The 26,621-nt window shown below is 47.7% G+C and overlaps 2 protein-coding genes across 5 annotated transcripts in view; one reads left to right on the top strand and one right to left on the bottom strand.

Annotated features, from left to right (window-relative positions):
- Positions 1 to 1,784: 1,784 nt before the first annotated feature.
- BSPRY (B-box and SPRY domain containing) lies at positions 1,785 to 25,330 on the bottom strand. 4 transcript variants are annotated; one of them, XM_039240594.1, is made up of 6 exons: positions 25,122 to 25,330; positions 21,256 to 21,354; positions 12,129 to 12,359; positions 10,755 to 10,780; positions 4,382 to 4,506; positions 1,785 to 3,176 (listed from the first exon to the last, which is right to left on the bottom strand). In XM_039240594.1, exons 1-6 carry the CDS (start codon positions 25,296 to 25,298, stop codon positions 2,650 to 2,652), a joined length of 1,185 nt encoding a protein of 394 aa, XP_039096525.1. In that variant the 5' UTR covers positions 25,299 to 25,330; the 3' UTR covers positions 1,785 to 2,649. The 4 variants fall into 4 exon arrangements, with proteins under 4 accessions (XP_039096525.1, XP_039096532.1, XP_039096540.1 ...); XM_039240601.1 differs by having other exon boundaries at positions 10,755 to 10,777; XM_039240609.1 differs by lacking the exon at positions 21,256 to 21,354.
- The window catches only part of WDR31 (WD repeat domain 31), a 32,195-nt gene continuing 29,026 nt past the window's right edge, over positions 23,453 to 26,621 (top strand). Inside the window, exon 1 of the mRNA XM_039240575.1 lies at positions 23,453 to 23,517. The gene's annotated coding sequence lies outside the window, so the exon portion shown is untranslated. The remainder of the gene's footprint in view (positions 23,518 to 26,621) is intronic.

The raw sequence follows: 26,621 nt of genomic DNA, 5'->3' as shown, positions 1-26,621 counted from the left end.
TGTCCACACAGTACAGTGGAGATCCTGGTAGAATAGGGAAGATTCTCTAAAGGAGGTCAAGTTTGAAGAGCACCGCAGTCACAGGTGTTGGCATGGGGGTAGGATAGCACAGAGAGCAGGGCCTGGAGTTTGAGGCAGAGGAGTGTAGGAAACATGGCAGGGTGGGGGGGGGGGGGGGGGGGGGGGGGGGGGGGGGGGGGGGGGGGGGGGGGGGGGGGGGGGGGGGGGGGGGGGGGGGGGGGGTGGTCGTTGGATGCTGAAGGAAGGAAGCTAGGTAGGTGTTAAAGATTCCGTGTCTTGGGGGCGCCTGGGTGGCTCAGTCGGTTAAGCATCCGACTCCATCTCACAGTTTGTGAATTCAAGCCCTGCTTCGGGCTCTGCAACTGACAGCTCAGAGCTCGGAGCGTGTCTACCTCTCTACCCCGTCCCCACTCACAGTCTGTCTCTCTCTCAAAAATAAGTAGGCATAAAAATTTCTTTTTTTTTTTAATTCCATGTCTCCAGGTGCCTGGGTGGCTCAGTCAGTTAAGCATCTGACTTTGGCTCAGGCCGTGATCTCATGGCTCAGGAGTTCGAGCCCCACATCTGTGAGCTCAAGCCCTGCTCTGGGCTCCACAGTCTCCCTCTCTGCACCTCGCTCACTTGCACTGTCTCAAAAATAGAGTAAAAAAAAAAAGTTTAAAAACCCCATGTCTCTAACTTCCTGTCCCCTCTCCAAGCTCCTTTCCCCTCACTCCTCTTTGGGATTTACCAGAGACGTCTTCCTTGCCTCGTGCCAGGCACAGGGGATCCTCTGGTGAGAAGCACATAGGCAGGCACACCTACGTGTTCTGGTACCAACGGCCACAGAGGGCTCTGGAGTGGCCCTGAACTGGGGGTGGCATTTAGGTGGCCAGAGGAATACAATACGCATTCCTGGCAGGAGGCCCATGAACTGTGGGCAGTGAGGGCTGCCGCGGGGAGTTAGGTTGGCAGTGTGGGGGCCCGCAGGTGCTAAGTAGAAAAGGCTGGCTTTGCCCCAGGTTTCTGGGCAGAAACTGTGCTCATAGGAGCGGGGCCACAGCTCTTTTGGGGCTGTCTTCCTTGGGCTTGGTGTCAAGTCCAGGGGACAGTACTTCCCACTTGTCAGGCAGTGAGGATATGGGTCGTGAGCTGCGGTCTCAGAGCTGCAAGGGCCTTGGAAGTCATCTCAACCAAACGACCTGCCATTACATCTGTGGACTGGATTTTTTAAAACATTTTTTAAATATTTTATTTATTTCTGAGAGAGAGAGGAAGACACAGAATCTGAAGCAGGCTCCAGGCTCTGAGCTGGCTGTCAGCACAGAGCCCAACGCGGGGCTTGAACCCATGAACATGAGATCATGACCTCCGCCGAAGTCGGACTCTTAACCAACTGAGCCACCCAGGCGCCCCTGTGGATTTGATCCACCCAATGTTTCAAGTAAATTATTGAACAAACTTAAGAGTGGGCAGGACTCTGGCCCCCATCTTTGAGCCCAGGGGCCTGAAGTTGTTGGTAAGATTGCCTTTGAACTGTTCCCAGATAAAAGAGAAATGTGAGGACCACTGTACTAATGTGACCTCAGAGAACAGGAAGGGACTTGCCCTCAGTTCCAGCCACACAGGGCACAGAACTGTCTCAGGGCTCCTGTGGCCACGTATGCTGAGCTGGGAACACAGATGTAGGTGAGGAAGACCTTGATATCCCAGCAAGTGCACCTCTTAAGATGTGAACTGGCAAGGAGATCTGCCCCGTTACTGACAAAGAACATGGAAGAAACTTTTGAATCTTGTAAAACCTTTAATAACATACATGTTCCGTAAGGCTGGCCCTCATACTCCCTCAACTCTCTCTCGGGCTTGAAGCCCTCACCCCAGGCCTCCACATTGTGTTGGGTGGGGAGGGGGGCGTTAGGTGGGAACCCTCATTAGCTGCAGGTGCGGGGGAGATTCATCCGGATTACCACAGGTGGGCACAGCTGAGCTGGGTGGCCAAGTCCGAGGCAGAGCTGCCAGCGGGTGTGCTCGGTCCTGTTACCTGCAGGGAGGATCCCCTCAGTCTTCTGAGCCGCCAGGCTGGACCTGGTGGGATGACACAGCGCCCCCTCTGTCCAGGAGCAGCCTAGCAGGAGTTTGGGATCCCTTTCAGGTTGTCCTTGTGTGCCAGAAAAAGATTTTCTCTGACATGTGCCATGTCAGGTAAAGGACTGAGAAGCACCAAACTGAGGGATGGAGGAGTTTCAGCCACAGGACATGCTCCAAGCTGGGGGCAGAGGACTGGAAAGCTGTGCTCTTCCAGAAGAGTCTACCACACATACCCAGGCACCTTTCCATCCGTCCATACATTCGCCAAATATTTATTGCACAATCACTAGGCACCAGGCACCATGCCTGATGCCAGAGATAAAGTGGTGAACAAGACACCCTCAGTAGGGCTGATGCATGGTGGATTTGGGAGACTAAGGCCCAGGGAGCCACAGGCTCCCCGCAAATACCCGGCATTTAACGGCTGTACCCATATCTGCATTGGATCCCTATCCCTCCTAATGCTGTTCCTTGAGGGCAACATTTGGGAAAAGGACACTGGGCAGGAACATGGCCTGGAGGCATAGTAGGGGGGAGACCTGGGCTCCCCGTGGTCAGAGGTCAGCGGATGATGGAAATGGTCTGGTCGGCCACAGCAAAGACCGGGAAGAGGGGCCCAGAAAAGGGCGCGTGGTGGCTGTGGAGCACTGTGCCCGAGGCCGGCTCGAAGAATAGCAGTTGCTGTGCCTGCCAGTCCAGGAGCACGCCCAGCTGGGCGGGGCACCGCAGCAGCGCCAGGGGCTCGTGCTGCCCAGCGTGTGAGAACCGGAACTCCTGGTCGTAGCGGGAGAAGACCCAGGAGAAGGCGTTGTGGCCCAGACGGGAGTCACTGCCAGAGCCCTTGCGGGGCAGCTGGCCTGAGGCCACGCCTATCTTATAGGCACAGCTGTTCTGGACGCTCACCACCCAGGTGTGCAGCCCGGCCTGGAAGGAGATGGTGGCCAGGGCATTGGGCCAGTGGTCAAAGCGCTCCGGGCCATCCACACAGGCCTTGGACTTCTTGGCATTGAAGGTCAGCGTCCTTCGATCGTCTGACAGTTGCAGGAAGGGGCTGACAGTCCTCTCGTCGATACGCACGTCCTCTGTGCCTGCGGGAAACAATTCTCAGAGTTGCCCAAGGCCCACCCTCAGCCCTAACCCGGTGTTGCCAGGCAGCAAAGGGCTTCCTCGCCACTCACTGGCAGTGTTACTCTTTCTGAGCCTCAGTTCCCTCATCTGTAAAATGGGGATAGATAGGACTTATCACAGGGTGGACGTGAGAACTAAATGCGATGATACCTATAAAGTGCCTAGCATTAATAGGTGCTTAATAAATTGTGGCCATGATAACAGCAGGTATTATTAGTCCAGGACCCTCATCTGCAGATTAGAAATAAGTCCTAGAGAGGAGAAGCAAGTTGCCCAAAGCCACACACCTAGTTGGTAGCAGGGCAAAAGGAAATTTTGCTCCTCCATCTGGCATCCGGACTGATCACAGTGTATTCCAGATGGGCTTATCTGTGGCCTCCAGATCAGACCAGTCCCGGGGGCATGGCCCTTGGGAGCCAGGAAGCATCAGATACTCACTTTCCAACAACTAACTAAATGGGATGCTGGCAAATCGGGCACTCTCTGATACCAGCTCCTAGAGAAGACAAGCTCTAGCCTGTACTAAAAGTTTTAGGCTAACACATGGGGAAGAGGGCTAGAATTGAGGAAAAATTCAGTTCATTAGCCTAACCTGTCTGTGAGTCATGCAAACACAACAACTAGGAACATAGAAGCTTCCATCTAGCTTGAGGGGGTTCTGCTTTGAGAACTTCCACGCTAAGAGGGAATTTTTGCAGGGAGAAGACCGTGTCACACTCACATCTGTGGCCTGAACATACAGCACAAGGCCAGGCCACAGTCTGCCTGAGTCCGCATTTGTTAAGTGAACAAGTGAGGTGAATCCAGGCAGCTCCGTACTCGCTCCAGATGCTTTCCGGTTGGCCATCAATGATACCTTCTTATAGAGAAATTAAGGTTCCAATTAACAATACTGAGCTGTCCCACTAGGGCAGGACACAGATGTGAATTACGGGACCAAGAGTTAACTGAGGCCCAACAGAGCAGTTTGGTCTGGAAATGGGCAGGACCTGGCCAGCCACCCCAAGCCTGTCCAGAACTTTGGCTCCACTAACAAGGCTGTATCCAGCATCATTCGGGGCTTAAGCGACCATGCCAGGTGCTCTGGTCCCCAGTGTGACCCAGCAGTAATGCCCAGCCAGCCGGCCAGGTGTTCAACTGGTGCTGGGCCCTAACAGCTCCTAACCTGAGAGGCACCCGAGAACCGCAGTCACCCAGAGTTGGGTAAGTAGTGAGCTCTGAATGCACTTCTCGTTAAAGTTTAACTTGTCCGACTCCTGGGGATCCAAAATGCCTTCTGCTTCCTCAGTCCTTGTGGAGGAAAAACAAAACAAAACCAAAAATTAAGCATTAATTCAGGAAGGTTCCAGAAATGGATCTAGATGAATACAGGGTAGTGGGAAGGGGACAGAAGTGAAATCCTCTTCCCATAAGGGGGACCCCAAGATTGGCAGCCAGCCCCACATGGGAGCCCCCAAAGGAGGTGTGAGCCAAACAGAGAGATGGCTTTTCCCCTTCTGCTCCCCAGGAACATGCATTCCAGCAAGCAGATGCTTTCCAGGCAAGTAAATACCCGGCGCCAGCAGGAGAACTTGGAGTCAGTCTGCTCTGCAGGGGAAGCAACCTGCTATGTCTCTAGGTTAGTAGCAGAGCAGGGATGAGACCTGAGCCTCTTATGCCCCAGTCTTTCCACTCCCCCATCTTGTGCAGAGAAAATCTCACCCCCTTCCCAAACCTACTACAGCAAAATCTATTGGTTTGGTCAGAAGGTACAGCCACTCCTCTGCTCTTAACTTGCAAACACCTTTGAGGGATCCCACAAGGAGGGACTATCCGTTATCACCCCAACTATAAATTAGTTCTGGTGCTTTGCTCCCAATAGCTACCTCTCCTTGGCTCAGAAGGGCACTGGGTTTGGCTGGAGGGAATATGGGAACAGAAGATGGGAGAATTACCATTTATTAAGTATCCAGGTTTTCTCTGTAGAATCTCATGTAATCTTTGCTATAACCTGGGAGGTAGTTGTTATCCCATTTGACGGGAAAGAACAGAGATTCAGAGAATGCACTCAGCTGAAAAAGGGGAGCTGGGTTCAAGTCCTGGCTCCATGCAGAAACAGAACAAACCCAGTCTGGAGTCCCGGCACCCTTCAACATAACTTTCCCCTTGATCTAAAATGAAAGGGATTAAAGGGATGTAGGACAAAGTGAGGGTTCATCACAGAGCTTTGCAGACATCTGAACTGGGTTCTGAGAAAGCTCTCCCACCACCCCTAACCCTGGGATCGGGCTTCGAGATCAGGCAGCAGTGTTGAGGGCACACTCTCTTCCCCAAATCTCCTGGCTCTGCCCGCAAGGAAGGAGCAGAGAGAGACGGTGGGGCATGTCTCCTTAGGGATGCAAGCTCTTGGTAAGACTGTCACTGACGGTCCTGGCTTGGGAGGAGCAAGGTGGACAGAGCCCTAGAAAAGCTGAGAGCAGGCTCTGGTAACAAAGGCTCTTTGTGGTCAGGGCAAGAGAGGATCTGTTGCCATCTTCTCAAAGCACTGTCGGGGGCGGGGGGTGTGCAGGGGAGAAAAGAGGAGCCTACATTGGCAGCACTGAGCTCACCCAAGGCAAAGCTAAGGCCAGTAATAGACACTGGCATCTAGACAACCAGCTGGTCCAGCACCTCATGGTTCAGAAGGGAAAACTAGTGACCCCAGAGGAGTGGCAGTGCAGTGAGGCTGGGGTCAGAATGCCCGTCTGTGGCAGCCAGGGCCGAGCCCCGCCGTGTATGTGGTAGCAGCAGATAGATCCAAACTGAGGGATATTCTATAAAACTCTTCTAGGCTCTTTAAGACTATTTTGTTGTTGTTTTAAAAGGCTAAGGAACAGGGGCGCCTGGCCAGCTTTGTCGGAGGAACATGCAACTCTTGATCTCGGGGGTTGTGAGTTTGAGCCCCACGTTGGGTATAGAGATTACTTAAATAAACAAAACTTAAAAAAAAAAAAAAAAAAAAGGCTAAGGAACAACTCCAGATTAAAAGACACCAGGGGCGCCTGTGTGGCTCAGTCGGTTAAGCATCCGAGTTCGGCTCAGGTCATGATCTCACGGTTTGTGGGTTTGAGCCCCGCATCACGGTCTGTGCTGACAGATCAGAGCCTGGAGCTTGCTTTGGATTCTGTGTCTCCCTCTCTCTCTGCCCCTCCCCTGCTTGAGCTCTCTCTCTCTCTCTCAAAAATAAATAAAACATTAAAAAGAGAGAGACAGACCAGATGGTTCAGGAAACAAAAACCACACCAAACACTTTTAAGAACTTTTGTGGCACAACTGGCAGCATCTGAATATGGACTGTATGTCAGATATAACAGTATTATGTCAACGATAAGTTTTCTGAACCTGATAGGGTTACCGTAGCTGTATAAGATACTATCTTTGTTTTTGAGAGAAAGATGCTGAAGTCTTTAGACATAAAAGGTCTCACTTTCTGCACCTTAGTCCCAAATAGGTCAGAAAAAGTAAGTGTTAAGTATTTACTCATTAAATAGATAGGAAGAGAATGGCCAACAGACCAAGAAAGATAGCAGATGTGGCAAAATGCTAACAATTAGGATTTCTAGGAGAAGTTTGTTATACTATTTTTGCAGCTCTTCTCTACATTTGAAATATTTCAAAACAAAAAGATTAAAGATCACTTTTTTCCCCAAAACACAGAGCAGCTTGAAATTAAAGACAGAACAGTCTTAGAGGAAGCTGAAGAAAGTAAAGAAGAACAAGAAGACTAGAAGACGTGTGGATTGATTCTAGGAGGGAAAAAGTAGGAACAAGCTAAGCATTCAAAGGAGACAGTAATGTTGAGGGCATCCTTACTGAGGGGTACTTCATAGACTTTCCAGAGTGAGGTAAATCTATCCATACTGGCATGGAGAGATCCCAAAAGAACCTGGTAAGTTCAAGAACAAGTATAAAACAATCCAAGCTGTTAAAAAAAATTTTTTTTAGGGGCGCCTGGGTGGCTTAGGCAGTTAAGCATCTGACACTTGATCTCAACTCAGGTCACGATCTCAGTTTGTGAGTTTGAGCCCCATGTTGGGCTCTGTGTTGAGGGCCTTAAGCCTCCTTGGGATTCTGTCTCTCCCTCTCTCTGCCCTTCCCCCCACTTCCTTTCACAAAATAAATAAATAAACTTAAATTTTTTTTTTTTTTTAGTGGTAACCACCTCCAGGATCTGTCTACATAGGAAAGTCCACAAGACACACACATCTAACTGTTAAAACTGATCACACCCAGGGAACAGGATTGGGAAGGGGTGATGGAGACACTTAAAGTGTTTTGATTTTTTGAAGTAATCTCTATGCCCAACATGAGGCTCAAACTCATGACCCTGACATAAAGAGTCACATGCTCTACCATCTCAACTAGCCAGGCACCCTGAGACATTTACAATGTTAAATATTTATATACAGGTGGCATGTTTTCTCTTTCTCTCATGCACATGTATTACTGTTGAAATTTAAATATAAAAATAGGGGAACCTGGGTAGCTCAGTCGGTTAAGCGTCCAACTTTGGCTCAGGTCACAATCTTGTGGTTTGTGAGTTCAAGCCCCGTATTGGGCTCTGTGCTGACAGCTCAGAGCTGGAGCCTGCTTCAGATTCTGTCTCCCTCTCTCTCTGCCCCTCTCCTACTCTCTCACACACACACTCTCTCTCTAAATAATAAATAAACATTAAAATAAAATTTAAATATAAAAACATATAAGAATGGGGACACCTAGGTAGCTCAGCCAGTTAAGTGTCCGACTTCAGCTCATGTCATATTCTCACAGTTCATTAGTTCAAGCCCTGCATTAGGCTCTCTGCTGTCAGCACAGAACCTGGTTCAAATACTCTGTCCCCCTCTCTCTCTGCCCCTCCCCAGCTTACATGCTCTCTCTCTCTCTCTCAAAAATAAACATTTGAAAAAAAAATATATAAGAATGGTCTGTGTTCTTCAAGTACAGCTCTGAAATCTCTCACAGAAGATATAAAAATTTAATTTTTTTTTTTAATCTGCTCTGTTTCTTGGTCTGTTGGTCATTCTCTTCCTATCTATTTAATGAGTGAATATATGACACTTATTTTTTTTCTGACCTATTTGAGAGTAAGTTGCAGAAAGTGAGACCTTTTATGTCTAAACACTTAAGCGTGGGGCACCTGGGTGGCTCAGTTGGTTAAGCATCTGACTTCGGCTCAAGTCACGATCTCACAGTTCATGGGTTCGAGCCCCATGTCGAGCTCTGTGCTGACAGCTAGCTCAGAGCCTGGAGCCTGTTTCAGATTCTGTGTCTCCCTCTCTCTCTGACCCTCCCCTGTTCATGCTGTCTCTCTCTTTCTCAGAAATAAATAAAAAACATTAATAAATTTTTTTAATAAAAATTAAAAAATAAACACTTCTGCATCTTTCTCTCAAGAACAAAGACAGTCTCTTACACAGTAACCGTATTAAGTTCAGAAAATTTAATGTTGACATAATATCATTATACCTGACATACAGTCCATATTTAAATGTTGACAATTATGCCACAAAAGTTTTTAGAAGTGTTTGGTTTGAAACTCCACACCTGAAAAACAAACAACCCAGTAAAGAAATGGGCAGAAGATATGAACAGACACTTCTCCAAAGAGGACATCCAGATGGCCAGCAGACACATGAAATGATGCTCAGCATCCCTCCTCATCAGGGAAATACAAATCAAAACCACACTGAGATACCACCTCACGCCAGTCAGAGTGGCTAAAATGCGCAAATCAGAGAACTCTAGATGCTGGCGAGGATGTGGAGAAACGGGCACCCTCCTACACTGTTGGTGGGAATGTAAACTGGTGCAGCCCCTCTGGAAAACAGGGTGGAGGTTCCTCAGGAAACTAACAATAGAACTCCCCTATGACCCAGCAATAGCACTGCTAGGAATTTACCCAAGGGATACAGGAGTGCTGATGCATAGGGGCACATGTACCCCAATGTTCATAGCAGCACTCTCCACAATAGCCAAATCATGGAAAGAGCCTAAGCGTCCATCAACGGACGAATGGATCAAGAAGATGTGGTTTATCTATACCATGGAATACTACATGGCAATGAGAAAGAATGAAATCTGGCCATGTGTAGCAACATGGATGGACCTTGAGGGTGTTATGCTGAGCGAAATAAGTCAGGCAGAGAAGGACAAATATGTTTGCACGTATAGGAGGATTAGGAGGAACTTAACTGAGGACCATGGGGGAGAATGAGGACCATGGGGGGATGGTGGGGGAAAGGGAGAGAGGCAAACCATGAGAGACTCTTGAATGCTGGGAACAAACTGAGGACTGATGGGTGTGTGGGGGGGAGGGAGTGATGGGCATGGAGGAGAGCACCTGCGGGGATGAGCACTGGGTGTTATATGGAAACCAACTTGACAATAAACTATTTGTAAAAAAAAAAAAAGAAGTGTTTGGTGTGTTTTTTTGTTTTGTTTCCTGATCCATCTGGTCTCTTTTAATCTGGAATTGTTCCTTAGCATCTTTTTAAGTTTTATTTATTTAAGTAATCCCTACACCCAATGTGGGGCTCAAACTTATAACCCTGAGACTGAATCGCATGCTCCTCCCACTGAGCCAGCCAGGCGCCCCAAGAATTTTATTTCTTTGCCTGGCAAACTGCATCTTCTTGGCTACTTCCTCAGCTCTTGGCTCTCAGCTTTGCAGGACCCAGGGAGAACTGGGTGAAATGCTTTTATTGCTTAATTAAAATGTAAATTTTGAGTGGTAATACAGACTTAAGTTTCAAAGATTCTTTTTTTTCTACATTTATCTATTTGAGAGAGAGAGAGAACACGCGCACACGCAGAGGAGGAGCAGAGAGAGAGGGAAAGAGAGAGAATCCCAAGTAGGCTCCACGCTGTCGGCACACAGCCCGACAGGGGGCTCAAACTCATGAACCCTGGAGTCGTGACCTGACCCAAAATCAAGATGCTTAATTGACTGAGCCACCAAGGTGCCTCTCAAAGATTCTTTCATCAGAGAAAGGGAGAGTGAGGCAGAGAAGATGGCGGTGGGACAGGTGACGGGTATGGGTCCATGACGCAACTCTGGGCTTAGGCAAGTCCTGACCATCTTGGAACCTCAGTATTTTCATCTGTAGATGGGGGATGTAAAACACTCCAACAGGGTAACTGGATTTTTTTTTTTAACGTAGGTTTCATACCCAGCATGGAGCCCAACATGGGGCTTGAACTCATGACCCTGAGCATAGGACCTGAGCTGAGATCAGGAGTTGGATGATTAACCGACTGAGCCACGCAGGCACGCCTGGATATTTTTTTATAGGATAACATTGAAGCAAGACCATGGCAACCTCTGATTAATTAGTATTTACTTCACTAGCTTGCACATGGACCTAAAGCAGTTCTCCAGGTTAGGGGCAGGAAGACCCTCTCCATGGAGCGTGGCCCCAGGGAAGCCACTCATGCCTGCCCTGGGCTTTGGCCCAAGAGCAGCAGGGCCTACATGCAATGGTTTCCCTGATTCCCCAGGCAAGTTACGGGGCCATACTCACCTTTCAAAAATTTCCTGCTCCTTCTGCTGTGGGAAAAGAAAACAGAGTCAGGCTTGGTACCAGGAACTCAGCAGGTAGTCAAGGCTTGAATATACTCAACTGGCATGGAGGACACCATGTGGACAGACTCTAGGATATAGAACGCTATTCCCGCTTGAGGACCCGAAACAAAGCCCTCTGGGTTCTGCGCACACGGTCCCATCGTGCTTTCAGAATGAGTCACAGTCTGCTGCGCCCCTTGGCATCTCGAGGTTCCCTAAACCACACTTCAGGACAATCACTTATTTACTAACATTTCACCCCCAACAAGGCTGTCAGCTCCTAGATGGCTGGCACTCTTCCTGAATCTTCTAATGTGACTGTCCCAGCGTTTGGGACAGAATGTGCTCTGTCCCTGGAAGCTGTGTGGCTAAATGAATGCACAATCTAGGGCATCCCACAAACTGCCCTACTTGCGCCGCAGTGAACAGCTCAGTTGTTCCACATTCTCATTTCTCTTTGTGCCATATTTACTCTGATGTCAAACTGGACCATTAAAACAGCAAGTATCTGCATATCTATGTAAAGTATTTTGTAAGGATATGTACCAAAATGTTACCCATAGTAGCTTCTGGGTGGTGAGATTAAGTACCGCTTGTCAGCTTGTCAGTTCCCTCCTCCTACACTTATCTGAACCCCCTCTACCTCTCCACTTCCTTTCACGTAGCTACTACTCTTATCTTTCAGGTTCTGGCTTCTAAGTTACTGCATCCAGGAAGCCCACCCTGACCACTGCCACCCCCAAGCCTGGACTGTGAGGTCCTCTACCATGGGACATAACCCTCCATTATCCTCATTGTCACTTTACGTATTTATCTCCTTCATAACGCTGTGGGGTACTAACAGCTATACCCCGTAACTCTACCCCATGGCATAAGGGCACACAGTAAACACTCAGTAAATACTTGCTCACTATTGAAAGGAAGAAAGTTGTCAGGTACCAAAAAAAAAGAAAAGAAAAAAATCCAGGGGTGACTGGGTGGCTCAGTCGGTTAAACATCCGACTTTGGCTCAGGTCATGATCTTGTGGTTTGTGAGTTCGAGCCCCACGTCGGGCTCCAGCTTAGGGCCTGGAGCCTCCTTCAGATTCTGTGTCTCCCCCTCTCTCTGCTCCTCCCTTGCTCACGCTCTGTCTCTCTCTGTCTCTCAATAATAAATTTAAAAATGTTAAAAAAAACTTTTTAAAATCCATATAATTTGATTCCCTTGCTCCATCCCTGCCCCAAAGTGTCCTTATCTACCGAGCTCCTGCCTAATAAGCATTCTCGATGTTTTAAACTTTCTCCATGGGGGTATTTGATTCACTGGTTTTGTCCTCAGCCCTGCCGGACTTACAATCAACTGGAGGTCATCCAGGTGGGTGAGCATGTCCACCAGGCTGGTCCGGATGGTGTCGAGCTTCTGCAGCGCCTCCGTCCAGTGTACCCGCTGTGTCAGGATACTCTGGTGGGCCCGCTCCTCTTCACCGTGGGCCCGGTCCAGCAACCGCTGCTCCTCGCTCTCACACAGACCCCTCACCACACCCAGCCTCTGGATGACCAGTTCCCGCGCTGCGCTGGCCGAGCTCTGACGAGGGATAAAACAGGGAATTGGGTCCTGGTGAAGCCCGGTCAAGGTTAAGAGGATCTGGGCTCAGTGTTCAGGGGTGCTGGGATTGATCTGCAATGTCTGCCGCAGGCAAGGCAATGGAAGAAACAGTGTTTAAGCCATCTCGGCCTGAAGAGTTCCCAAACCTGGTATAGGGTAAAGAAACGTGAGATCCAGACATCCGAGTCACATCTCATAGAGCCAGGATCACAGGATCGAAGAGCGGGGCACAGTCTAGAAATTGACTAGAATCCATTATTTCCCAGCTGACAATATCAAGGCCAAAGCACCAAGGTCAGAGAATCGTAGCACTGCAGGGCAAAAAGGCCTACAAAACACAAGTCCCGCTGATATTTTGACTACGTCTAAGTGAAAAAAGCTCATTATTTCCTGAATCTGTCCATTCCCACGGCTTCCATGGTACAATTTTTATCTGCCACCCAGGAGGCATGAAATTAATTCTCCAGGGAAGCTGATGCGTCTCCTAGTAATTAGCACAGTGCCTGGCACACAGTAGGTACTCAAGTATTTACTGAATGACTGAGAGGAAAGTTTTTCCGACTAGGTCAAAAATCTCTTGGTAGCACTCACAGGCCAAGTACAGGGAATAATGGTCCCTGCTTTACAGAAGAAACTGAGACCCACAAGAGAGTCAGAGAATGAATGGCCTAAGCAAACCCAGCAGTTCAGACACCAAGTTTAGTGTTCCCTGAGGCAACATAACACAGCAGTTAGGAAATTAGGCTTTAGAGACAGTGTCTAGATTTAAATCTTAGCCCATCTACTTACTACCTGTGGAACAGTTGAGCACGTTAATTACTTGCCTTCCCTGTGCCTCAGCTTTCTGATCTGTTAAGTGAGGATAATCATAGTACCTACCTCATAAGGTTATTGTGAGCATTAAATGAGTTAATACAAAGGTAACAGAACCCAGCCCAGGACATAAGTGATAACATTAGCTATTGTTCTCTCTATCCCAACTTGCTGCCTTGCCCACAGCTGTGGGTGTCTGCACTCAATGTTTGTTCTATCTATAGATCAGGTTCAAGAACAGACCTTGGCCGGAGATGCATCAGATACTCTCCAACTAGAAGATTGTAATCAATTTCGATACATTTCTTGACTCTTTCCCAGAAAAGAATAGCAGAGAAAAAAAACCTTCCCTCTGCAAAGATATGCCAGAATAAACTGAACACCACCCTAAAACAAAACACAGAAATGCTGGGAAAATAGCCCAAAGCATCTTTTTAAAAGCGAAGGAGCTCTGGCAGCTAAGTAAAGGAAATCCCCTGGGGTCCAAATGTAGAAAGGAAACTGAAAAGCAGCTTAATTGAGAGCGGAGACTCAACTGCCCTGAATGCAACTTGTGATTTATTTAAAAATTTTACACTCCTTTAAACTTAAGGAGTTTTAAACTCCTTTAAATTTAAGATGCTCCAATAAAGACACCTCTAATCAGAAATGGAATATTTCTTATGAATGGGAGAATTTATTAAAAGATATACTTTAACTAAAATATTGGACAACAAAAGGTGAGACCCGAGGGGTTACTAAGTTAAAGCATTCTAACGGTACTTGTATTACTCAGGTTGATTCATTTGAGACATTAAGTATTTATGTTAAAATCTTAAGGGTACCAAAAATAGACCATAAGTAGAATGTATAACTTTTTTTTAAAAATTTTTTTATGTTTAATTTATTTCTAGGAGAGAGAGACAGACAGTGTGAGCAGGGGAGGGTCAGAGAGAGAGGGACTGAAATAGGCTCCAGGCTCTGAGCTGGCAGTCAGCACAGAGCCTGACGCAGGGCTCGAACCCACGAACCGCGAGATCATGACCCAAGCGAAAGTCGGACGCTTAACCAACTAAGCCACTCAGGCGCCCCATAATGTATAACTTTTTTTATGCTATTTTTAAGAGACAGAGACAGAGAGAGGGGGGGATAGAGCAAGAAAGAACACATGGGGGAGGGACAGAAAGAAAGTGGAGACAAGAAAATCCCAAGCAGGCTCCTGGCTGTCAGCACAGAGCCTGACATGGGGCTCAAACTCACAAACTGTGAGATCATAAGATCATGACCTGAGCAGATACTCAACTGACTAAGCCACCCAGGCACACCAAGAATGTAGGGAAAAAGACAGAGGAGGGGTTGATTAACCCAAAAGAAGACAAGAAAGAAAGAAAAAGAAGCATAGAAAAAGCAGACTATATAGAACACATAAAATGATAGCTATAAATCCAAGTGTATCAGCAATCACAATAGTGATAAACTGATTGAACTCCCTAGTTAAAAGGCAGAGATTATCAGATAGAATTTTTTTCTTCAGATTGGATTTTTTTAAAAAGGAAACAAAACCAGTTATAAGATACACCTAAGGGGCACCTGGGTGGCTCAGTCGGTTAAGCGTCGGACTTCAGTTCAGGTCATGATCTTGCAGTCCGTGAGTTCAAGTCCCATGTTGGGCTCTGGGCTATCAGCTCAAAGCCTGGAGCCTGCTTCCGATTCTGTCTCCCTCTCTCTCTGCCCCTCCCCCACTCATACTCTGTCTCTATCTCAAAAGTAAATAAACATTAAAAAAAAAAAAAAGACACATCTAAAACGTAAGTACATAGAAAAGTTGAAATGAAAGAAAGCCAAAATACAAAAAGAATAATGGACAGAATTATAAGGAAAAATCAACAAGTCCACAGCATGATGATAAACTATAAATAGCCATTGTCAGCAGTCAGTAAACCTAGCAGATAAAAATATTAGTAAGTACAGAGAAGATTTGAATACGAAACATTTACCTGAAGAGACCATGTTTTAGGGTATAAAGCAAGTCTCAACAAATTTCAAACAACTGGTATGTAGACAGCAGTGCAGTTAAGTTAGAAATTAGTGTGAAAGGGGGCGCCTGGGTGGCTCAGCGGGTTAAGCATCTGACTTCAGCTTAGTCATGATCTCACAGCTCATGGGATTGAGCCCCGCATCAGCTGAGTTGACTTGAGATTCTCTCTCTCCCTCTCTGTCAACCCCTCCCCTGCTCATGCTATCTCTCTTTCTCTCAAAGTAATAAACTTAAAAAAAAAATAAAAAACAACTATAACTGAATGGAAATATTGCATCAAATTTGTGAGCGGTGCCTCTAGCAATACCTAGAAGGAAATATTTGGCCTAAATGCTGACCTTGAGAAAGGAGTCAGACTAAAATGAATAGACTGTGTTCAGCTAAAGGAGTTAAAAAATAGGGATTCTAGGGATTCTCTATATTTAAAAAATAGATAGAAAAAAATTAGAAAGATAAGAGGAAACAGGGGTTCAGTCGGCTGAGTGTCCAACTTTGGTCATGATCTCATCGTTCGTGGGTTCGAGCCCTGCATCAGGCTCTGTGCTGACAGCCAGCTCAGAGCCTGGAGCCTGTCTTCGGATTCTGTGTCCCCCTCTCTCTCTGACCCTCCTCTGATCACATTCTCTCTCTCTCTCTCTCTCTCTCAGAAATAAATAAAACATTAAAAAAATTTTTTTAATTAAAAAAAAAAGAGGAAATAATAATACATATATTTTTAAAGATACAAAAGAGAGGCACCTGGCTGGCTCAGTCAGAAAAGCATGCAACTCTTGATCTCAGTATTGTGAGTTCAAGCCCCACACTCACTGGGTGTAGAGCTTACTAGAAAAAATAAACAAATTAAAAAAACAGAGTGAGGATCAAAAGACTAAAAGCTGGTTCTTTGAAAAGACTAACAAAACAGACAAAACTGTGTCAACTTTAATCACGATTTAAGAACTTTATGCCATTAAATTTTAAAATAGACAAAATATATAATTTATCTTTAAAAAAATTATTAAAACCAAAGAAAAAGAAAGAATACTATTATAGAATGGTTGGAAATGAATCAGTAGTTAAAAATTGACCCATGGGGTGCCTGGGTGGCTCAGTCAGTTAAGCGTCAGACTTCAGATCAGGTCATGATCTCACAGTTCATGAGTTTGAGCCCCGCCTCAGGCTCTGTGCTAACTGCTGGGAGCCTGGAGCCTGCTTAGGATTCTTTGTCTCCTTCTCTCTTTGCCCCTCTCTCTGACCCTCCCTGGCTCACACTCTGTCTTTCTCTCCAAAATAAATAAACATTAAGAAAAGTTTTTTAAAGAAGAATTCATTAAAAAAAACCTACCTACAAAAATAACACCAAGCCCAGATAGCTTTACAGGGGTGTCACCAAATAGTCAAGTCACAATTATTCCAATCTTAACACGAATTCCTCCAGTGAAAATAGAGTTCTGTTTCCCAATTCATTGAATAGGGTTTATATAACCTTGACACCAAAAAACTGAAAAGGACTATACAAGAAATGAAATTGATAAGCTAATTTCATTCCTGAGTATAGATGCAAAACTCCTCTTAAAAACCCCAAACTAAGATTAGCACTCCAAACTCAGAAATTCTGTACAACAATGATACAAGGAGAAGGAGGGGAGGGGGCTCAGTGATGAAAAGGTAACACAGGGGATCCTTATGATGGAACTGTTCTGTATCTTGGTTGTGGGAAAAGTCGCATGAATCTATACATGTAATAAAACTGCACAGAACTTGAAACACACAAACCAATATTTAAATTAAAAATTTAAGGGGGTGCCTGGGTGGCTCAGTTGGTTGAGCGTCCAACGCTTGATCTTGGCTCAGGAAATGATCTCAAGGTTTGTGGAATCGAGCCCTGGGTCAGGCTTTATGCTGACAGCACAGAGCCTACTTGGGATACTCTCTCTCTCTCTCTCTCGTTCTGCCTCCTTCCCTGCTTGCTCTCTAGAGCTCTCTCTCTCTCTCAAAATAAATAAATAAACTTTAAAAAATGCTAGAGAAGAAATTTTTAAAGAAAGAACATATACACACAAATGAATGCATGTAAAACTGGTGAAATGTGAATAACTGGGTTGTATCCATGTCATGTCCTGATTGTTCTATAATTAGTGGTTTGTTTTTTTTTTTTTAATTTCTGAGAGAAAGAGAGAGAGAAAGAGACAGCATGAGCTGGGGAAGGGCAGAGAGAGAGGGAGACACAGAATCTGAAACAGCCTCCAGGCTCTGAGCTAGCTGTTAGCACAGAGCCCGATGTGGGTCTCAAACCCACGAACTGTGAGATGGTGACCTGAGCCGAAGTCGGACGTGTAACCGACTGAGCCCCCCAGGCGCCCCTGACATTGTTCTATAATTAGGCAAGATGTACCATTGGGAGACACCAGATGATGGGCACAGGGGACACGGCTATATGATTATTTCTTACAGCTGTATGTGAATCTACAATTATCCCAAAATTAAAAGTTTAAAAAAAATACACATGCTCATGCTGAGTTGGTTTTCCCTGGGAATTCAGATTGCTTTAGCATTAGAAACCCTTATTAATTTATAACCACATTAACAGATTGATAGGGAACAAAACACACCTACACACTGACAAATGGCATCATTAAGAACCTATAGCAAGCATGATAAATAATGGAAAATAGAAGCAATCAGAAAAGAACTGGCAACAGCTCTGCCCATCACCTTCCCATCTACCTGCACCCGCGCCCATATACTCTGCCTTCCCTGTCTGTATGGATGAATGCCCACGCCCTTACCTATGGCTAACTCGCCATGTGGTTACTAGATCCCACCCCATTTGCTGTACCTGATTATCCCCCTTTCTCCTTCACCATTAATTTCCCCCTCTCTACCAGACAATCCCTCCCAGCATACAGAGTAATTTCTCCCATCTTAAAAATAAAATACCTTTGGGGCACTCAGGTGGCTCAGTTGGTTAAGCGTCTGACTTTTGACTTCGGCTCAGGTTATGACCTCACAGTCTGTCAGTTCAAGTTCTGTGTCGGGCTGCCAAGCCTGCTAGGGATTCTCTCTTTCCCTCTCTCTCTCTCTTTCTGCCCCTGCCCTGTTTACTCACTCTGTCTCTCAAAATAAATAAATGTTAAGAAATAATAATAATAAAATACCCTCTTGATCCCATATCCCCCTCCACTACCATCCCAATTCTCAGCTCCCTTCTATAGCAAATCTCCCCAAGGTGGGGTCTGTGCCAACCACCCCACATAACCCTTCTATTCCGAAACCCACTCGGATCAGGCTTTTTCACCCCACCATTCTACAGAACACCTCTTGTCACGATCTCTGATGATGAACATGTTACCAAGTCCAAATACTCACTCCCGTTTCTCACCTCACTTAACGCTCTCTGCAACACCTGACATGCCGCCTGCTTGAAACCTAATGTGTGGATACAGCACTCTTAGATGGACTCCTGTCTCACTGATTACTCCTTCTTTGTCTACATTGCTGGTTCCTCCTATATTCCTTTTTTTTTAAATTATTTTATTTAAGTAATCTCTATACCCAACAGGGGGCTTACAACCCAACTCACAATCCCGAGATCAAGAGTCACATGCTCCTCTCACTGAGCTAGCCAGATGCCCCCTTCCTATCTTCTTAATGGTTACTTGTTGAAGTGCTCTGGGGCTCAGTCCCTGGACCCCTGCTTTTTTCCCGTCTACACTTAGTGATCTCACCCCTTCCTGTAGCTTTAAATGTATACATTCATGAATCTCACATTTATGTCTCCAGCCTAGCCCTCTCCCAAATGATATATCCAGCTAGCTACCTACTCAACATCTTCCCTTGGATGTCTAATAGGCTTCTCAAACTTGATATGACCCCAACTGAACTCCTAATGTCCCCCAGTCCCCATCAACTATCACCCCACACATGGTCCTTCTCTCCCATGCTAAATGGCTACCCCACCCTTCCAGCTCTCAAATAAAAAAAATTTAAGGAAAAAAAAAGTTAAGAATTATCCTGCCCCTCCCCTCCCTTTGTCTCTTGCCTACATCCACTCCATCAGCAAACCTCGCTGTTTCTCCCTTCAGAATACACACAGAATCCAGACACTCCTCACCATCACTCATGTCCACACCACTAGGCTTTCTCCTGGATTCCTGGACCTGCTTCCTACTCAGTTTCTGTTTTTACCTTTGCTGCCTATGGTCCCTTCTCAACACAGCAGCCAGAATGCTCCTTTTTAATTTTAAATCATATCATCCTATTGTGCTCAGAAATTTCTAGTGACTTCCCACCTTACCCAAACAAAAGGCAAAGCCCCTATGGATACTATCCAGCTCCCCCCCCCCCCCCCCCCCCCCCCCCCCCCCCCCCCCCCCCCCCCCGCCAAGTCTCTCTCTGACTTCACCCCCTATCACCTTCTCCTGTTTATTCTGCTTCAACTTCACAGGCCTCCTTGCTGCTCCTCCAACGTGCCAGGCTCACTCCCACCTCAGGACTTTGACCTGCCATTCCCTCTTTCTAGAACTCTTCCCCCGGATATATGGTCCATTCCCTCACATTCTGTAAACTTTGTATCAATACAATACAATATCAATACTTAATTGGGTCATTCCTGATCACAGCATCTTATAACTGCAACCTCGTTCTCAACAGGAACATCCTTCTTCCCATATTATATTTCTCCATAGTGCCTTTCAACTTTTGACATAGCATGTATTTAATTGTTATTATCCTTCCCGCCCCCCCCACCTATACTGTAAGTTTCATAGAAACTGGGTTTTTCACATGTTTTCATTGTTCACCGTGGAATCTCTAGCACATGAAACAACAGCCTTGGCATGTGATGGGTACTCAATTGATTTGTTAAATAAATACCCAGATGGTGAAATGCAATGAGTATACCCCTTGAAGTCAGCATCTGCTACACTGTACTGAGGTCCTAGCCAGTGCAGTTAAGACAAAAAATTAAGGGGCTCCTGGGTGGCTCAGTTGGTTGAGCATCTGACTCAGCTCAGGTCACGATCTCAGGGTTATGGGATCGAGCCTCGCATCAGGCTCTGTGTTGAGCGTAGAGCCTGCTTAAGATATTCTCTCTCTCTCTCTCCTTCTGCCCTTCTCCCCGGCTTGTGCTCCCTTCCTCTCTCTCAAGTAAAAAAATAAAAATAATAATAATAATTTAATGTTAAAAAATATGAGAAAAAAAGAAAAGGATAGAGGAAAAGAAACCATCATGCTAAGAAAAGCACAAATGGACACAGAATAGCTGTCTGGACTCCTGGCAGTTTTTCCTTTCCTGGTTTTCATCCCCTTTAGGTTCTGAGAAGCTTCTGTATCCTGCCAGGAAATTCCCTGTTTTGCTCATACTAGTTCAACTGGGCTTCCTTCTATAAATCAAAAGAACCTTGACTAAGGCAGTGTCAAGCCTGCTCCAGGTCCATGTTGGGGAAGGGAGGAGGGCCTGTGCAGAAGAAATGCACAGCCCCTACCTGTGGGGGACATATTTGAGAGTGAAGACGTAGCAGTGGCAGTGGGGCAATTGAATAAGGATCCGCAGTGGGGGTAGCAGAAGGAGCACTGGCCCGGGAGTCAGGAGCTCCGGAACCCGGAACTGACTATGGCAGGAGGCTGTGGATCTTGGGCAAGTCACTTACCCTCTACGCAGCCCCTTTCCCCATCTGTACACAGGGATGTTGCTGCCACCTACTGCAGAAGACGGTCATAAAGAACAGTCAGTGTAAAAGTCCTTAAGCTATCGTGTCATTCAGGGGCTGACTACGAAATACTTAGATGGTGGAAGAATACTACCTTTCCTGACCCTTTACCCCAAGAAAGTCATTTTCCAGCAGTATTTGCCCCAGTGTGGTACTGGGAATAGTCCTCTCTGCCCAGATGGCAAAAACCAAGACTCAGAGAGATGGGAAGCCATCCTTCCTGGGCATCCAGCTTTGCTAGGAGCACAGCGGGAGTCTGTGAGGTTGGGAAGGGATCCTAGACCGGTCTGTGCCCCTATGGCCTGAGTCTTATCCTAGAAGGGGTCCAGAGTAGAGGGGAAAGGCAACTACCTACCACTGCTCTCTGGTTCTTCCCGGGCAGGACCTCGGCCACGTACTTGGTGATGCTGGCACTCTGAAACTGCAGCCTCTCACAATGGTCCACAATCTTGTTCTGCAATACAAATGACACCCATGCCGTTTGGGGCCACGTCGATCCATTCACTCCATCCAGCGATTTTACCCTTTTACCCTATCTCAGCCATGCACATCCATGGCCATATTCCAGACCTCATTAGTACTGAAAACTATAGCATCTGCAGAATCTTCAATTCAAGAGTCCTGCACCCTAGGGTGCCTGGGTGGCTCAGTCGGTTAAGCATCTGACTCATGATTTCAGATTTCAGTTCAGGTCATGATCTCATAGGTCATGAGTCCGAGCCCCACGCTGTCAGCTCCGAGTCCCCTTGGGATTCTCTCTCTCTGCCCCTCCCCTGCTTGCCTGCTATCTCTCTCTCAAAATAAATAATTTTTTTTAAAAAAGTCCCACACCCTGTCCACCACTTCCATACTTCCAGATCACTAACTCTAGATTCTCCAGATTCTCTAGTCCGACAATTCTTCCTTCAGCTTAGCTGGAGCCACCAAATACATTAGTCTTCCCACTTTCAGTGTCCACCACCCACTTTTTGGGTGATTCTCTCCTTACCCTGAAACCGTGGCCCATCGTTACAATCACTTTCCTGCATACGCTCAAGGCTCCTCCTTCTTTTTTTTTTAATGTTGATTTATTTTTTGAGAGAGAGCGAGAGGGCATGAGCAGGGGAGGGGCAGAGAGAGAGGGAGACACAGAATCCAAAGTAGGCTCCAGGCTCTGAGCTGTCAGCACAAAGCCTGACGTGCGGCGCAAACTCACAAACTATGAGATCATGACCTGAGCTGAAGTTGGACACCTAACCAACTGAGCCACCACGTGCCCCTCATTCAGTGCTCCTTCTAACCCAGCTCCTGGCTCTCCACAACTGAGCGGAAGAACATGGCTTCTCAAGCTGCCCTTCCCTAACTTACCCCCGTTCATGAAACAAGAAAACCTCATTACCCTAACCAGACCCTGGGAGTTACTCTCCAACTCTGCGTGTATCCAATCCCTCAGTGAGTCCTAACAGCCCGGATCCAAAGTGTCTGTCTGTCTCTCTCTCTCCCCCCTCTGGTCTCCTCCACTCTTTCTATTCTACCCAGATCATCATTATCTGTCACGAGAGCCACTCTTATTAGAGTCTCCTCCCTGGGCTTGGCCCCCACAGTTAGCCACTGCCACCTTGTGTAAGGAAATTAGGTCAGGTCGCATCCCTGTTCAAAACCCTCCAGTGGCTTTCCAGCCTCCTCACAGTGACATCAGGCTTCTCACTTCAGCTCTGTCAGATGTGACTGCCTATCGCTCCAATGTCACCTCCTAGCACTCTCCACACTGGCCTTCTTCCTGTTCCAGAAACACACCAAAACCTGTCCTGACAACAGTGTCTTTACACTTGTTGCTTCTCCTGTGTCCAGCGGTCACTGGTTCCTATATATACCTATGTACAAGTCCCCTCCCCCACTCCACTCAGGGTCACCGCTTCGTGATCCCTCTCCGGCCACCCCCGCACACCATTCCCTTACTTTGCTTACATTTCTCCCTTGTGTTTAGCACTCTCTGACTGTACAATATGGGTTTTTTTACTTTTTTTCGTATCTCTCCCTCCACCACTGGCACATGAGCACCATGACATTGACTTGTTCTCTATGGCCCACGGCCTAGAAGAAATTTCCTCCTACACAGAAGAGGCCCTGAATAAATACCTGTTGAATGAATGAACACCCACTTCCTTGACCACACGAAGGGCAGCGGTTCCCATCCCCCAAAGCTGTGAGCGCCACCCCAGGAGAGCAGGGGAGAGGTGTTAGAAGTGAGGAAGCTGAAGCCTAAAGAGAAGTAACTTGCCCGAATCCGGTCAGGCCCCTGCTGTTCCACTCCATTTCTCCAGGAACCCGGACTGCTTCCTAGGACTGCTTCCTAGCCGAAAGCTGCTCTGCTACTTCCCCTCGGAGCTTCGCAGCCCCACCCCCCTCATCTGTCTAAAGGCAACTCAGCCCCTCTTCTAGGCAGCCCTTGCAAGGCCTTCCCCCAGCCCCACCATCAGGAATTAGTCTCACATTCCGCTGGTCCAAATACTACATGGGAAAAAACAAAACAAAACAAAAACTGAGCGGGCCGGGAGGAAACTGTGATCGCCACACACCACAGGGCAGAGGAAATCGAGACTAGCTTCCAGAAAGCTGCAGGACAAGAATCCAGAAGGTAAGAGAGAAGTTGTGGAATGGGTGCTGTCGGTGGCCAGTTCACCTCGCCCCGAGGCAACACTTCCTTGCTGGCTAGAGGGAGAGCAGAAGGAGTGTGCGAATGCCATAATATGCTCAAAACTGGAGAGAGAGCAAGAAACATCTCCCTCCTGGCAGAGGGAGGGAATGTGCTTAGGGCATCGGGTGGGGGGGAAAGGGAGTTCAGGGAAGGCACCTGGGCACGAATCAGGCACCAGTCCTGCGACCCCTGCTCAGCCTTCATCCCATTCTACTGCCCAGATTCAGCTCTGATGACAACTTTTTTTTAAAGGTTTTTATTAAAATCTCACACCCATCAGCATCACTTCCTCTCTCCACCGAAGCAAAGAGGTAGTTTTCTCTGGCCTAGTCAATGACTCCCTTGGTCCAGCTCCTCGATATTAGGAACCCCGGAGGAGTTACTGCCCTGTTCTGGGCCTCAGTTTCCTCATCTGTAAAAGGTAGGTAGAACATCACTTCAAAAGCTTGGTCTGGATGGAGTGAGGTGATGGATATTTAAGTGCTTTGGTACTCACAAAGTTTCTATCCATTGTGCAAGTAACGTTATTACACCACGTTATCCAAGTTGATTTTCATCCCCACTTATCGAGGATGGGTAGTAGTGACAAGACCAAACAGGAGCTTTCAGGTGTCACTGAGTAAGTGAATCCCTCCTGGCCAGTCAGGCATGTTTATCACACCCCAGTCTGAGTCCCGAGGGAGAGCCCGCAGGGCCTCACAGATGGGCTGAACCCCTGGGTGAGCGGGGAAATCAATCCACTTAATCGAATTGCAAGGAAATCCCCGGGGAGACAGCTAGGGTGGAAGGAGGCAGGAACACCCAGGGTGACTGCGACTCCTCAGTCTCAGCAGATCCGGGGCCGCTGGTGATGAAAGTGACCAGCCTGGGGTGAAACTGGAGTGGAGGTCGGGAGCAGCTCTAGGTGAAGAGGTCCAACAGGAACCTTTTAAGATCCAACCCGCCCCCCTCCGTTTACCCAGGTGAAAGCAGCTCAGAGTACAATCAAGGCCAACCCCGAAAGGGAAAAGAAATCACCTCACCGGGAAGCCCGAAGGGTGGACGAGGGGAGGGGCTTTGAGCCCAGGGGCTGAGGAGCGAGGAGGGCCGGGTCTTACCTCAGGTCAGCTTCCACCAGCGCGGGAGACGGGCCACACGTTGTCCCGGGCAAGTGGAGCAGCGGAGCCGCATACTGCCCAAGGCCAGGCCCGGCTCTCACCCGGCAGCTGGACCTACCACTATGTGGTGGACTAAAGAGCATTCCACCCATTATCTAAGGTCTAGCACCCAACAACCCCAGTAAACGCGCCCTCAAACTCCAAATGAGGACACTAAGGCTCACAGATTTACGAGATTCCAAGGGAGGCCACGAGGCGGGATTCGAACTCACGTCTCCGCGGCTCCAGAGGCCACACCCTTAACCGCCTCGTTCCACAGCCGGGGACACGGCCGAGCCCGGACTCCCGGGCCGGCAGCCGGGTCTCCGCCAGGTCCCAATCTCGCTCGCCAACCCGGCGCCCCTCCCCTCCCGAGCCCCCCGCCTTCCGGCGCCCCCGCCCGCTCACCCGCAGCTCTTCCGCGCGCTCCTCGGCCCGGCGGACGCGGTGGCCCCGGCAGCGGCCGCCCAGCCCGGTGCAGGCGGCGCACACGAGCCGTCGCTCGGAGCAACAGAACCAGCTCAGGGCCCGGCCGTGCTCGGGGCACAGCGGCCCCGGCTCCGGCCCGGAGCTCTCCGCAGACATGGCCGAGCGCCCGGCACCGCGCGCTCCACCTGTCGCAGGTGACTGCTGGGCGGGGCCTCCGTGACCCCGCCCCCCGGGCCCCGACGGGCGGCCCCGCGCGCCGCCGCCCCGCTTCCTGCCCGCCTGCGGGCGCGGCGGGTGGAGCGCCGCGGGGCGTCAGCGCCCCAGCCCCGACCGCCTGTCCGGGGTTCGCTCGCTTCGGCTGTCTTTGTGGTATTTTGCTGAATTAAATCGCGTTGTATACTTGTTTACGTATTAGCTTTATAACAAACGTAAAACACCAAATATTAATGTGACCGTAAGAAACTTAATTGAGCACTTATTAAGTGCCAGACTTTCGCTAAACGCTTTATAAACGTTTTATTATGTAATACAACAGCCTTTCTTGAGACAAGTAGCTAGAAGCTAACTTCTATTGTATATGTAATACAGCAGTCCTACATGAGGCAAGTAGCTAGGAGCTAAGCTCTGGTGGTAGGCTACCTGGGCCCAAATCCCATTTATCTGCTCACAGAAGGAGCACCTCGATGGCCTCGGCTGTAAAATGGGGATAGCCTCGGCACCTGCCTCACTGATTTGTGCTGAGGATTTAATGATTAAATAAGATCTGGAGCATAGACAGCGGCTGCACTTGCTAAACATCTGTGAAAATAGTACAAGGTAAGTATTACCATGATCCCATTTTTATGAAGGTTAAGTAACTTACAAGGAGTCACAGTTACTAATTGGTAGCAATGAGATTGGAATTCGGTCAGTTTGATTTGCAGCTAATAAAATTAATAATTATTTAATGGTATATTAAGGTCCAATGAGGAACATCTGTATTAGGTTGATTTCCCCCAAAGTATTTACAACCAAATCTTCTTTAAAAAAATTTTTTTAATGTTTTTATTTATATTTGAGAGAGAGAAAAAAACAGTGAAAGCGGGGGAGGGGCACAGAGAGAGGGAGACACAGAATCCCAAGCAGACCCAGGCTCCCAGCTGTCAGCACAGAGACCCACTGGGCGCAGAGTGGAGGGAGTCCAAACTCTCAAACCGTGAGATCATGACCTGAGCCAAAGTCAGAGGTTTAACCGACTGAGCCACCCAGGCGCCCCAAAACATTCTTTAAAAGTGGGTGATAATAGTATCTACCTCTGAGGGCTGCTTCAAGAATTAAATGAGGTCTTGTCTGCAGAGTGCTGAACTTGGGTGTTGGGTGTATGCTATACACTAGAGGCTAAAAAATGTTTTATTGTGTGTGTGAGGATCTGTAAATATAGTTGTAGCAGGCTTTCAGAATGTGAATTGTGTAAGGTTCTTTGGCAAGGGGAAAGCAGCA

Source organism: Hyaena hyaena, unplaced genomic scaffold (genome assembly GCF_003009895.1).
Source record: "Hyaena hyaena isolate Hyena2069 unplaced genomic scaffold, ASM300989v1 scaffold_6, whole genome shotgun sequence".
Taxonomy (NCBI): domain Eukaryota; kingdom Metazoa; phylum Chordata; class Mammalia; order Carnivora; family Hyaenidae; genus Hyaena; species Hyaena hyaena.
Note: the sequence above shows the minus strand (reverse complement) of the source record. Positions and strands in the feature narration are given on the sequence as shown.